Source organism: Panulirus ornatus, chromosome 65 (genome assembly GCF_036320965.1).
Source record: "Panulirus ornatus isolate Po-2019 chromosome 65, ASM3632096v1, whole genome shotgun sequence".
Taxonomy (NCBI): domain Eukaryota; kingdom Metazoa; phylum Arthropoda; class Malacostraca; order Decapoda; family Palinuridae; genus Panulirus; species Panulirus ornatus.
Window position 1 is genome coordinate 1177740 of NC_092288.1, and position 15371 is coordinate 1193110.

Genomic DNA, 15371 nt, shown 5'->3' on the forward strand with positions numbered 1-15371 from the left:
CCCCATACACATGCCTTGATTCATCCTATAGCAACATATTTTTCCACTCCTTGGCAAAATCCTTTTTATGCATAATATCAATATCATAAATGATAGGGTTAGGAAGTGCTGCTACTGCAACAGAGATCAATGATTGGAAAAAGTCAGAATTTAGTGCCTTTTTGTGCTGACTTCATTAACACACCCTTAGTTGTGGAACCAATAGGGTAGGTGTTGCCCAACTCCCCGATATGTAAAGCCTTCATTGCTTAATCTTGCATTTTAAAGAGCTGGATTTATTTCCAGAGATTCGAGCTGTGAAGCTACTTGTCCTCAGGGTAGATGGGAATGAAATATATACATTCTTTCTTTTTTAAGGGACAGAAGGGGGAGTATCTACTAGACTTGCACAAGAAGGGTAGTTCAGACTGTTAAAAAACTGTGTTGGAACAATCAGATCTTACTTTCTCTGGACCCAAAAAGTTATAACAGGCCAGAAGAATCTAGCACAATATAATATTAGGAATAATTGCACTAAGGATGTGGTTCATGAAAGTATATCATCAACAGAGATACCTAAACGACTGCCTAATTTTATGATATAATTTTATGATATAAATCTGTGTTCAAACTGAAAGAAAAAGCACAAAGTGCATTTATATATGAAAAAATTATGTTGTCAAATAGTCTAACCAGTCAACTAGCAGCATCAATTCTTACCTTATGCTTTATGTTAGACTATCACAGTGACATGCTGCAACAATGAAGAGACTATCTATTCATTTGTGTTATCCTTACCTTTTTCAAGTCTGCAAGTACCTTGATGTAAGCAGAAATTTCCTAAAACATAATGGTTTCCAGTTATCCACATATATTCAAGTGTAAAACACCCAACAGTATATTAAAAATATGTGATGAAGATTTTTCTATCTTTATCTGGCAGTAATGAATACAAATCTAATAAGAGTGAATGCTGATTTAGGAGGTAAATCAAAGGGGGTAAGCCAGAGGCAGAGACTGAAGAAGAATTAAGAAAAAAATTTAATACAATGAAAAAGACATGAATATTTTTCTGTTCCTGAAAGGTGGTGGAGAAGTGGAAAATGTCTCGGAAGATAACGAATGTATATGCGACAAAAGGAAAATCTAGTAAAAAAAGAAAAGGAAATAAACCATAGCAAGACACTTAGGGGAAATCTAAGAAATTTCTTAATGTCGCATAATAGCTCTGAATCTATCAAAATTTAATTACTTCTTTTCATTCCTGAAATTAATTGAATGACTGTTGGCACATCCAAAAAAGAAGTGGATAATGTTCTGATCCATATATAATGATCCTTGATAATGTTTTTACCTTCTAGGATTTAATGGGTGGAATTTTTGACTAACCTGGGATCCATTACGGGGTCCTTTTGTGGGAAAGAGATCTCCAAAGTCAGCAGTCATGTTTGGAATGCAGTTTGTTTTGTTATGGATATCTGTTTGCTTGTACAGCCAAAGCCTCACATCTGATATGCAAGAAACTGCAATGAGTATCATAACAAGTGCAATATAAGATAACTAGAAATTGCAGAATGATAAACTGTGTCACTAACACCCGTTAAAATAAGAAACCAAACCAGCTTGAAAAACAAAAGAAATTAAACCTGAAAGATATAGTAACAGCAATAATGTGGGGCAGGAATTGGAACATAAAGCTGACCAGCTAACACAGTGAGCAGTTCTTCAAAAGATGCAAAGATAGAACACTCAAAAGCCAAAGCAAGAATGAAACATGCAACTTGTTACAAAAGTGTGAAGAAAAATCTTTAATGAAAAGAGTTAAGCAAAAGCAAGAAATGAAACATATAACTTGTTACAAAAGGGTGAAGAAGAATCTTTATTGAATATAGTTAACTAAGAGATGGAATTATGAATGCTGTCAGCATATAAAAGTTTAAAATGTTGTATGATAGCATACAGCTTAAAAGATGGCAACTCATGAATGCAGAGTTCCTTGTACTGCATATATAGGCAATTACACATAGTAGAAGGGAGCATGTGTATGTGAATACCTAATGTAGACTATCTATTTGAATAATAAAAGAAATACTGCACTAGTGGAGTTTCACCTCTTAACATAACTTTATCTTTACAAGTTTTTCAACATGTTAACACTAATTACATTTGTTATAACTTCAATACCTCATTCCAATAAACCCCACTCTACAACTACAAAAAAACTTCTCCCTTTATTGTCAATTTCCTTCACAGAATCAGCTAGGCCTGAAAATTCCAAGAAGTGACCAGGGAAATCAGTCTCAGAATAGTATAAACTATCAGAAGATCAATCGACCAAAGCTGACACCTCATAATTCATTTCTAAGACCTAATGTAACAGCTCAAAACTTTTGGCCTTAATGGGCAAGTTGTACTACTGATTAGCCATTTCCCATCATGCTCTAAAGCACTTGTTCAATCAGGTTTGGTTTGCAGATAGTGAAGCTTTCCTGTTGCTTGATCTAAAAGGTCTTTCTTTTTCCTCTGAAGAATTAAAAGAGTTATCATGAGGATTAACCACTGAATAATCAGGAACAAGAGCCTTTATCACTAAACTTACAATATGTGAAGGCCTAACAGTCTGATCCAAGGAAAAACCTTAACAATATCAGAGTGTCTATTGCAGATGAAAACTTAGCTGTACAAAAAAATAGGAATTTCCCCTCTGCTTTTTCTTTTTTGAAAATAGACACAACTTATTAGGTCTACCCTTTTCTTCAAAGGGAAACTGTAGCAAGAGACAATTCAAATGGTGTACTTACTAATTTTATGACCATCAACCACTTCCAGCAAACAGAACATTTCTTATGAGCAAAGAGATGTTTATATGAAGTGTAACTGGCATGGAAAGTGCAACTGGAAAGAGGAGGGTCATCAAATTCAATAGCCACTATATAACCTGCCAAACAGAGCAAACCTTAATTTTTGCTGATGTGGAAGTTTGACCATGAGGAATATAACATCTTCCACAGCAGGTGGGGACAACTTTACTCAAGAAACAAATAGAATCATATTACTCCATATCATATGAAGGCAGAAAAAACTCACTCATTATAACTGTTATCAAGCCAAGAAATGCCATTAAGTAAAAGTCAGTACAGTGATGTAAATGCAACTGAAACCAACATCCACCAAACTATGGAAAATGTATGGTTCTGTTTAAAAAAAAAAATTTTCATTTAAAAAAGATTAATAGTTTCAACAGGAAACTTCAGTTCCCTAAAAGAAGGATAATGTACAAAGTGATAAGATAAGGTAAGAATCAAAATGGCCTACTCACCATTAATAATATTATCCATACAAACAATGATACCCAAACTAAGAGACATTCTTGAAATTTTATATAGCAAAAGCAAAGGGTGAAAGCCCCTATGATTAATACTGGACAACTTTAGTTTCCAATTAAGTAAGATTCCACACAACGGAAAACTCCACAGTTCCATTCAAGTAACCAGTGTTGTGCATCTGTATTCCATTGACTCCAACTTACTGTTTCTTCTAATCTAAAATCTGGAGTGGAAATTATGATTTCACTTGAGCTACAGAGGGACTCAGAAGCCTACTGAACTTTAAAGACAAAGGTGACAAAGCAAGGATTCATAGAATTTCAAGGCATCTTAGTCAAGATTCCATTGCAACCAAGCCAAAATGAAAGCTAAGGTTCCATTCCAGGTAGATCTGCAACAGAAACTCAAACTGCTGTTGAGTTAAGAACAGAAATGAAAGTTCCATTTGGGTTCTGTGGAACTTGAAGCACTTCTAGGCTAAGGTCTTATTGCAGCCAAGCAAAATCAAAAGCTATGGTTTTATTTCAGCCTGACATACAATATAACCTCTACTTACCATTAAGTTTAGGACAATAACTAAGGTTCTGTTTGGTTCTATTAGGGACTCCCAAAGCTTCTCGGTCTACGTTCAATGACAGCCAAGCAAAACAAAACAAAAACAGCCAAACCTACAATAAAAATCTAAGCTACTGTTACTGCCATAGTGTAGCGCTTCGTGTTCCAGACCGTGAAGCATTCATGGGCTACCCTGGGTTGAATGCATAGGTCCAAATCCTGGTTGCAGCAGTTGGTCCACAGTCAACCCAGCTCTTCATCCACTGCTAAGGGTTGGTTGATTAAATGTGTACCTGGCTCAGGCAAGATTATATTTAGGGCCTCAGTTGCCCATGCCATCTCAGCTAACATAAAAAAAGTAATCACAGAGGTGATTTCCATGACCAAATGATCACACAAAAATGAAAGGCAATGTTTCATTTCAGTTAGACCTATGGTATAAACTCAGGCTATCACTGAGTTTAAAAGAGAAACTAAGGTTGCTGTGGAACTTCCCTAATGATCTTGGCAACAAAATAAAACAATCTTAACGATCTTGGAAAATGAATAAAACTAAGGATCTGCATACTGTATATAACCAAGCTTTGCTGACGTTCTGCAAGGGACAATCTGACTGGGAGCACTAGGATTTCCGTAAGTAAACATCTAACTCAGTTCCCCCTAGTCACTAGTGTATATCATTGGGACACTAAAAGAAGCATGGGAACTGTGGGTCTCAGGATATGTCTCCACCTCCCATTCAATGACTCAAAGTCATGAGATCATCTTGTGTGGTCCATACCTTTCAAAGGAGTGAAATAATCGTTCCGTCTCAAAATACCAATCAACAATTATCCCATGAAAACAAAAATATATATAGGACACTGACTTCACAACTTTTGTGTTAACCTCAAGAAGTCAGCACTAGCGGGTTGGGCCTTGCCCTAAAGATCTATTTTTGTAAGCCAGGTGAATATGACTGGCCAAGGAATCAAGAACAACAAAGATACTTGGAAAAAAAAATCACTTGAAACTCAGAAAATCAAACACATTGCAAGAAAAGATTACTTTATGAGAATAAAAAGCGATGAAAAAGATGTACAACAAACTCATGATCAACCAGCTAGTTCAGCTAACCAAAGATGCCTAAAAAATAGATTAAGGTACTCATAAGTTGTCAATCAATCAGATGAGAAGGGAGTTCCATGGAACACTTATCTTACTTGCACTGTTGTATAATCAATGAGAGTTACATAAGAATGGGAAGAAAATGCTTGAAAAATATGAAAAAATTTCATTCTGTATTAAGTTCATGGTCAAATGAAGAATTTTGTTCAAGGTATGAGCTAAGTTAAGTTCCAAATTAAACCTTTTTTCAAAAAAAAGTTAAACAGGTAGTATCCAAACTAGAGTAATAAATCATATGCCATTCATCTCCTTAGATGGTACGGAAAAACTGGAAAAAATTGTAAGGTATGATGCATGGCCAAATATTCAAATTATTAGTCAATCTAATTTTCTAGTTAAACACTTATATAGGGGGAATGATTCAGGCAAAATTCATCCCAGAATTACATCTCTTCCTCAAAACAATTCTTTAGATACTGGAAAAAACTGCATAAACTTTCATGAGTATCCGATTTGCTCTTCTCAAATTATGGCCAAGTATGACCCTCAGTGAAGGATTGTCTGGTGAATAGATATACAGATGACACATGGATGACATCAGTGGTGGACAGAGTGATCATGATCTACCAATCTATGTAGGCAACAAAATTAGCTTAATACAGATCCAACATCCCTAAAAGTCACAAGGTGAAAACACCAAAAATAACAACAGCTGAAAGAATAGTCAACATATCTGCACTGCAAGGAGCAATGGTTAACAGGTCTGAATGCAGAAAAGGTAGCTAGTAAAAACAATTGGCTTATGGCCAGTAGACACCACCTATGCCTCTGCACCAAAAATGTCAGGCCTAGGTGGGCTGACATGTGGTTATTGGGTCTCCATGAGAATGCAGTAGCTAGCTTTACAAATACTGCAGTAGATGAGGAGGGTGAAATCCTAAATGGATACATCATGTTTAGGGGGAAAATGGTGTTATGACTCCACTTTGATCAAGTGCACTCTCTGATGCCCATAAGGTTCATTTCAGAAGTAAGGTAGTACAACAAAAGGAAGACTTATTCAAGTGGTAGTAACAGGAAAAAAATCATTATAAATGAGGTCAAAAAGGTAGGCCACATCCTTTGTGCCATTTCCCAATCTATGTGGAAGCAAGAGTAGCAAAAAGGGAGCAAAAGTAGATGAGAATAAAGAAGCACCAACAACAACAGTAAGAAAAAAAACAATGGTAGAAACAACAATGATAGTACATGAGAATATTGGCGGAATGCGTGCATAGTGCCATTGTACAAAGGCAAAGGGGATAAGAGTGAGTGCTCAAATTACAGAGGTATAAGTTTGTTGAGTATTCCTGGCAAATTATATGGGAGGGTATTGATTGAGAGGGTGAAGGCATGTACAGAGCATCAGATTGGGGAAGAGCAGTGTGGTTTCAAAAGTGGTAGAGGATGTGTGGATCAGGTGTTTGCTTTGAAGAATGTATGTGAGAAATACTTAGAAAAGCAAATGGATTTGTATGTAGCATTTATGGATCTGGAGAAGGCATATGATAGAGTTGATAGAGATGCTTTGTGGAAGGTATTAAGAATATATGGTGTGGGAGGCAAGTTGTTAGAAGCAGTGAAAAGTTTTTATTGAGGATGTAAGGCATGTGTACGTGTAGGAAGAGAGGAAAGTGATTGGTTCTCAGTGAATGTAGGTTTGCGGCAGGGGTGTGTGATGTCTCCATGGTTGTTTAATTTGTTTATGGATGGGGTTGTTAGGGAGGTGAATGCAAGAGTTTTGGAAAGAGGGGCAAGTATGAAGTCTGTTGGGGATGAGAGAGCTTGGGAAGTGAGTCAGTTGTTGTTCGCTGATGATACAGCGCTGGTGGCTGATTCATGTGAGAAACTGCAGAAGCTGGTGACTGAGTTTGGTAAAGTGTGTGAAAGAAGAAAGTTAAGAGTAAATGTGAATAAGAGTAAGGTTATTAGGTACAGTAGGGTTGAGGGTCAATTCAATTGGGAGGTGAGTTTGAATGGAGAAAAACTGGAGGAAGTGAAGTGTTTTAGATATCTGGGAGTGGATCTGGCAGCGGATGGAACCATGGAAGCGGAAGTGGATCATAGGGTGGGGGAGGGGGCAAAAATTCTGGGAGCCTTGAAGAATGTGTGGAAGTCGAGAACATTATCTCAGAAAGCAAAAATGGGTATGTTTGAAGGAATAGTGGTTCCAACAATGTTGTATGGTTGCGAGGCGTGGACTATGGATAGAGTTGTGCGCAGGAGGATGGATGTGCTGGAAATGAGATGTTTGAGGACAATGTGTGGTGTGAGGTGGTTTGATCGAGTAAGTAACGTAAGGGTAAGAGAGATGTGTGGAAATAAAAAGAGCGTGGTTGAGAGAGCAGAAGAGGGTGTTTTGAAATGGTTTGGTCACATGGAGAGAATGAGTGAGGAAAGATTGACCAAGAGGATATATGTGTCGGAGGTGGAGGGAACGAGGAGAAGAGGGAGACCAAATTGGAGGTGGAAAGATGGAGTGAAAAAGATTTTGTGTGATCGGGGCCTGAACATGCAGGAGGGTGAAAGGAGGGCAAAGAATAGAGTGAACTGGAGCGATGTGGTATACCGGGGTTGACGTGCTGTCAGTGGATTGAATCAAGGCATGTGTATGGGGGTGGGTTGGGCCATTTCTTTCGTCTGTTTCCTTGTGCTACCTCGCAAACGCGGGAGACAGCGAAAAAAAAAAAAAAGATGAAATAGCAGTCAGTAAGAAAGCAGAATGCCTGTGCAAGAAACAACAACAGTACACAGAGCATCAATGGCAATATGGACTGTAAGAAGAGCATCAACAGGAAAGACAGCAGTATCGGAATATAAAAGCAACCAGTGTAACAGGGAACAAAGAAGCAACATCAGACAAGAATGCAGAAGCAACATCAACAGGAATAAAAACTGCAAGACCACAGAAGGATACATAATTCAGCAAAAATGACAACAACAACACCAAAAGGGGTTATAAAATGCAACAAGAATGACATAAAAAACAGTAAACGTAAATGAACAGGCAACAAAAATAACTAAAAATACAGCAGCAACTGCAAATGAATTAGAAAAATTGTGGAGAATGAAAAGGCAACAAAAACAACAATGGAGACAGCAGAAATAGATGAGAAGCTACAAATGCAAAAACAGCAATAGGGGAAATGCAGTAGAAAAAGGAATGCAAAGGCAATAACAGCAACAAGGGAGGCAGCAGCAATAGCAGAGGAAAGTGCTGATGCAATAAAAGCAACTGGAGTGGGAGGTGCAACAACAGAGGGAATGTAGAATTAAATGTAGCAATTCAACTAAAAAGAATAATACTGAGATTTGAGAGAATATACAAAAAAAAAAGAAAAAGAAGACTTCAGCAATAGCAAAAGAGCCATCATAAAGTCACCAGCAAATAGAGACAAGAATACAGACAGAAGAAACAACAGTCAACAACATAGCATAAAGATTCCACTTACTATTACATTCATTGGGGCATGAGTTTCCAGATGAATTCTTCAAATGAAAGGTAAACTTCAGAAGAGCAGAATCATTCCTGTAGGTGTGATTTATATCATAACAATTCTCGCAATTTTCCTCTGGCGTGGTACTTTCTTTTTTCGAAGCATATGCTTGCAACTCAAGGCCGATATCTCCTACACGCTTACTTCTTCTCTTCACCTTATCCCACCTGTAACAGCCTGGTAAAAGAGGCCATTTAGTAAAACAGCTAATAAAACATTGGGTATGTAGAAATGAATGAAGAGGAATATCATAAATGTGTGTTCAATTACTTATTTGCAATCATCTATTTGTCTTTTAGGGGAAGAGAGTTTTATTCTCATGTGGTTCCATCTCTTGATCAGTCTCTAAAATCATACCTTTTAAATTTCGGTATGCTGTCCACATGAACCATGTCCTACTGACATGTTTCTTGCTTAATTACATGCTATATCCACTGATTGTTCTATCTCATCTCTCAGAGAACTCTTCACTGTCTATGCTTCAATCTCAGTTGTGGCTGGGTCACCCTTTACTCTTCTCTCTTCCAAGGAGGGCAAATTTAAGGCCTTTAGCCTTTTTCTGTAACTAAACTTTCTTAATTTTGGTATCATCTTTGTTGCCACCCTCTGAGTTTTCTCTCTTAGCTCTTTGTGCTTGTTTAAGGGCAATAACCTGAGAAGAATATTTCAATTTTGGCCTTATTTAGGATGTGAACAACTTGCTAATTATTTCCTTATTCATATACTTGAATGCTATTCTAATATTTACCAGAGGAGAGTTTGTTTCCTTGACTATTATCTTAATGTGTGATACCTTTAGCCTTCTTTCACTGTATCCCATCCTCATTTCTTTATTTTTACTCTGGTTGAACTTCATGAACAGGTATCAGACCAACTCTCAAGCCTGTTTATTTTCCCTTTTAAATTCATGCAATCTCTCCCACTTTCCACTTCCCTCATGATCTATGTATCATCTACCAACATAATCAAGTAGGAGTTCATGCCTTCTGCTAAATCATATGTATAGATCAAGAAGAGTAATAATCCCATAACAGAATCCTGTGGCACTATGCTGGTGAATTCCACTCAGTTTAAAAAAGCTTCTCTGACATATATCTTCCATTCCCTGCCACTCAGATAATTTATCGGGTGAATGAGTCTCCCTATCATTCCCGCTTAACAATCCAACTTCTTAATCTGTCTCCCATGCAATACAGTATTAAATACTTTCTACCAGTTCTGATACAACCAATCCATTTAGCCTTCTACTCTGTCCAAGATAAAGCTCCCTCTCTCCTAGAAATCTGAGGTTCCTTATATATAACCTCCTTTCCCTGATGTCATATTGTCTAATGCTTCTCTGCAGGAAGTCATTCTTTTCCTTTCTGATGATCTTTTCCAGTTTCTTACAGACCACACTAATCAGGGAGACCAGTTTGAAGTCCAAAACTTTTTCCCAGTCTCCTTTCTTTGTCCACTCCCTTGGCATTTTTCCTTTCTCTGGCAAAATATTGAACAGTATTTCACAAAGTTTTATCAAATGTATCTGCACACACCTTCAGCACATATGGAGAAGTTCAATCAGGACCTTGAGCCCTGTATGGATCAAGACCCTTTAGTATTCTGTTAATGTCTTTTCTTGCATTTTTCTAAGTATCTCCATCCTTTCTAAGAGTTCCTCCCTGTTCTGTTTCACTGGTGTTGAGGTGTAGTGTCTTTCACTGTAAGAACACTTTTGAATTTGTCATTCCATTCCTCATTTATCCTTACTTTATCCACTTCAACTCTTCCCTTTGAATCCTCTTGCCTGATTAACTGTTCGTTAACTGACAATTTACTCCTGATGAATGTATAGAAGAGTTTTGGATTTTCTTATTTGTCTACATTTTTTTTTTCAAGTATAGTCATTCATTTGTAATGACTTATTTGTACTATGTAGGAAAGGAGTTTTACACAACTGGGGCCCTATCTCTTGAAAATTTTTTGCTATCATACTTCTTAAATTAATGTATGCTGTTTGCATTTACCATGTCCTTAGTCCATGCCAATCATCCACATGCACACTGTAAAAGTGCCTCTTTGCATCTTTTTAATAATGTTTGTTGCTTCATTTCATGTTATGTCCTCTTGTTGCTCTATTCCTACACCTCTTTAAGAACTGTTCACTGTCTATGTCATTGGTCTGTTTTAAAACTAAAAGGTTGTAATCAAGTCACCCCTCGCTCATAGATCTTCCAAGGGGAGCGCATTTAATAGCCACTGTCCTTTCCTTGTAACTCAGCTCTCATAATTCTGGTACAATGTTTGTTGCCCTTCCCTGGGCCTTCTCTATTGGGTCTTTTTGCTTTATTAGGTGTGGTTACCAACCCTGGGAATCAGTTTCTAGTTTTGGCCTTATGCAGGATATGAACAGGTAGGCAAATATCTCCTTGTGCATTTACTTGATGGCTATTCTGATAACTGCCTGCAGACAGTTTGTCTTCTTAACTATTCTCTTAACATGGGAATCCGGCGACAGGTTGTGCCAATGTCAACTCCCTAGAGCTTCTTGCACAAAGAATCCTGAAATGTATTTTCTGCTAGATAATAATCATATTGCAATCTTCTTTCAATTTGTCTAATCCTCATACATTTACATTTTCTTGGGATGAATTTCATTAACCATGTATCAGACCAATTTTGGGGTATGTTTAGGTATTGTATGCTGATGAAATTTTTCCTCACTTTTCATTTCCCTCATGATCTCTGCAACATTTGCAAACATAGTCAGGTGGGATTCTTTACCTTCAGGCAAGTCATTTACATACATCAAGAAGAGCAAAGTTCCAGTACTGAACCCTGCAGTAATCTGCTGGTCACCTGAACCCAGAGGAAAAGGCTACTCTGACATGTGTCCTCTGTTCCCTTCCACTGAGATAATCTTCCATCCACTAATGGAGTTTATCCCTTATTCCTGCCTGGGGATCCAGCTTCTTCGTCAGCCATCCATTCATTACAGTATCGATGCTTTCTGGCAATCTACATACAGAAAAATCTAACAAGCCTACCCTTTTGTTTGACAAAACTCACTTTCTTGTAAAAATCTTAGAGAGGTTTGCATTACATGACCTTTCCCTAAAACCATGTTGTTTCTCAATTAGGTAATTCATCCGCTATAGAAAGCATCAATTTTCTTTCTGATTATCTTTTCTAGAGCCTCTACGACCACACATGTCAGAGACAAGTCTTTAGTTCAGTGTCTCTTCACAGTCTCATTTCTTATAGATATGTATAATGTTTGCCCCTTTTCAATTCCCTTGGCATTCTGACTCTCTTCAGCAACTTCTTGAAAAGTATTTCAAGAGGTTTATCTAATGTATCCACACATATCTTCAGTAAGTAAGGCAAAATTTTATCACGTCCATCGCCCTTTTAAGTATTCCATGAATGAAATTCCTATACATCTAATGCTTTGTGCAAGCAAGTACTTATTTGTACTGCATGGGTAGGGAGTTCTATACACATGGGGCCCAATATCTTGTACATTTTTTACTGTAATACTTAATTCATGCATGATGGCTGCATTAACCATGCCCTGTCATTTTATTCCAATCATTCACCATCCTTCTACTATAAAAGTAATTCTTTATATCTTTTACAGCTATAAAAGTAATTCTTTATATCTTTTTTTAACAATTTCGTGCTAAATCTCATCTCCAATACGGTCTCCCCCTTCTCCTTTCTCCTTCACTTCTTACACATATAACTTCTTTGTCAACCTCTCCTCACTCATTCAATTCATATGTCGAAACCATTTCAGCACACCCTCTTAAGCTCTTTCTACTACACTCTCTCTTACCCTTTTATTACTCAATAAAACCACCTCACACCACATATTTCATTTCCAAGACATCCACCCTCCTCTGCACATCTTCATCTATGTCCCATGCCTCGCATCTATGCAACATTGTTGGTACTACTATACCTTCAAACATACCAATTTTGTCCTCCCAAATAACAACTCTCTTTCCACACATTCCTCAATGCTCTCCAACTCTTCACTCCCATCACCCACCATATGATTCATTTCCACTTCCATAGGTCCATCTCCTAACATGTCCACACCAAGGTATCTAAAGCACTTCACACCCAAACTAACCTCTCCCTCTACCCTGCTAAACCTAATAACCTTGTTTTTATTCACATTTACTCTCAACTTCCACCTGTCACACACTCTTCCAAATTCAGTCATCAACTTCTGCAGTGTCATTAACAGACATGTGACTCACTTCCCAGCCCCCTCATCCCCTGGAGCTTGCATACCTGTCTCTGTCTCCAAAAGCCTTGCATTTATCTCCCTCCTTGTAATTTAGTTCTCTTAATTCTGGTACCATCTTCGTTGCCCTTCTCTAGACCTCCTTTATTAACTCACTGTTTCTTTAGATGAGGTGACCAAACTTTAGAAGAATGTTCTAATTCTGGCCTTATGTATGATATGAACACCTTGTTAAATATTTCCTTATCTACAAACTTGAAAGCTATTCTGATATTTGTTAGAAGACAGTTTGTCTCCTTAACTATTCTCCTGACATGGAACTCTGACAAGTTAAAGATGATGTCAGCTCCCAAGCGCTTCTCCAGCACATAATCTGAAGCTTATATCCTGCTAGGTAATAATCATATTGACACAATCTTTTGCTCTGTCCCACCCTCATTACTTTTCATTTGCTTGGGTTGAATTTATCAAATGTGTTTCAGACCAACTTTGGAGTTTAGGTCCCCTTGCAAGCTGATGCAATCCTCCAGGAAGTTGATAGACATCAAACACTTATCAATTTCGGCTTGGAAAATAATATACCTGATAGAAAGGGGGTAAAAAGGAGGAAATGCATGTCAAAACACTGCTGAATGCTATTGGACTACCAGATGTGATTTCCATGATAAAGAAAGAAGAACTGGTGGTTATAACCAATATGTATGGGGGCATCCAGTTATGACTGATAAGGAAGTACTTCAAAAAGCTAGAAATCTTAAAAGCATGATGGAATTCAATGGGATATCCATCAAATGTGACAAATCCAAGGAAGAGAGGGAGAAACACAAAGAGCAGAGTCAAAAGACAAAAAATTGGAGACAACACACACAACAGGAAGATGGAGCAATTACTTATTTGTAATTATCTATTTGTATTGTAAGAGGAAGGGAATTTTACACTCATGTGGCCCTGTATCTTAAACACACTCACCTATGATACAACCTCTTATGTATGCTGTTTACATAACCAAGTCCCCTGTCAATATATTCCATTCATCCACCACTCTCATACTAAAAATAAATGTTTCTTTACATCCTTATTTACAAGCTTCATACTTAATTTCACGTTCAATCCTCTCATAATTATATCCCTACATCTCTCAAAGAACTGTCCACTTCATTGATCTCTTTTACTAACTTAAAGATTGTGATCCAGCCACCCCTCTGTCTTCTTTTTTCCAAGGTGGGTAAATCTATAGCCCCTAGCATTTCCCTGCAGCTCAGCCATCTCAATTCTGGTATCATCTTTGTTGCCCTCCTCCAGACCTTCTCTATGAGTTCTTTGTGCTTCTTTAGGTGTGATGGAGTGAAAAAGATTTTGAGTGATCGGGGCTTGAACATGCAGGAGGGTGAAAGGCGTGCAAGGAATAGAGTGAATTAGAACGATGTGGTATACCGGGGTCGACGTGCTGTCAATGGATTGAACCAGGGCATGTGAAGCGTCTGGGGTAAACCATGGAAAGTTCTATGGGGCCTGGATGTGGAAAGGGAGCTGTGGTTTCGGTGCATTATTACATGACAGCTAGAGATTGAGTGTGAACGAATGTGGCCTTTGTTGTCTTTTCCTAGCGCTACCTCGCGCATATGGGGGGGGAGGGGATTGTTATTTCATGTGTGGCGGGGTGGCGATGAGAATGAATAAAGGCAGACCACACGAATTATGTACATGTGTATATATGTATATGTCTGTGTGTGTATATATATGCATATGTTGAGATGTATAGGTATGTATATTTGCATGTGTGGACGTGTATGTGGGTGGGTTGGGCCATTTCTTTTATCTGTTTCCTTACGCTAACGCAGGAGACAGCGACAAAGCAAAATAAATAAATAAAATAAAAATAACTACGGGAAAACTATGCTATTTGCTTGCTTAGCTGTGCACTTGTTCATGGGTTGTTTATGACATTCATAGTAGTAGGTATAAGACTATTCTTGTATCTGTCTGTACGAATACTGGTTGGTACAAAGTGACTGAGGTGACAGATGACAGTCAGTACAGGCTGGACGGGAGGAGCTTTCTGCGACAAAGCCAAGGGCGAGGATTGGGCTGGTGCAGGTAACTGTCAGTGTCATAGTGTTTACACTAAACACCAAGACAACTACATAGAGACTCTCACTGAGTTACTGGTTCAATAGTTTCCTGGTAAAGTTATCTAGCATGCATTTCTTTTATAATCAATTCATTGAAGGTAGATAATCTTTTGTGAAGATTGTAGGTCCAATCAAGCACATATGTGTACATGTGTGTGTCTGCAGCATAAGGAAACCACAAATGAGGAAAAAACAGCACTCATATTACTAACCTGTATGATGAACAAAGAAGGTCTGATGTGCAACTACAGTGAAATTGTCAGGTGATGTCAGTGGATGCATCCCATCAAAGATGAAGAGGGTGGCACTGTAGTTTCCATGGGGCAGAGGAAGAGTCTTAACTATTAGTGTTCTTTCCTCCCAGCCAGGCCGATCCTGGTAATCAATTGTTACACAGCGCCTTCTTCCTCTTGATGTGAGACCACTAACCATAAGCATCACTCTCCCTGCTGGGTATCATGTATGGGTATTGTGCTGCATATCCAGTTCTGAGACCAGGTTA

General features: G+C 38.0%; 1 protein-coding gene across 5 annotated transcripts in view; it reads right to left on the reverse strand.

Moving 5' to 3' along the window:
• Window positions 1–15371, reverse strand: part of LOC139746567 (uncharacterized) — a 133215-nt gene that overhangs the window by 77984 nt on the left and 39860 nt on the right. For 4 of the 5 annotated variants that reach the window (XM_071657931.1, XM_071657929.1, XM_071657927.1 and 1 more), the window contains exons 4-6: window positions 15082–15318; window positions 8459–8680; window positions 1369–1487 (exon numbers count right to left, since the gene is read on the reverse strand). In XM_071657931.1, the coding sequence (XP_071514032.1) occupies window positions 1369–1487; window positions 8459–8680; window positions 15082–15307 (567 nt within the window). In that variant the 5' untranslated portion in view covers window positions 15308–15318. The remainder of the gene's footprint in view (window positions 1–1368; window positions 1488–8458; window positions 8681–15081; window positions 15319–15371) is intronic. The other variant, XM_071657928.1, reaches the window with a different exon arrangement.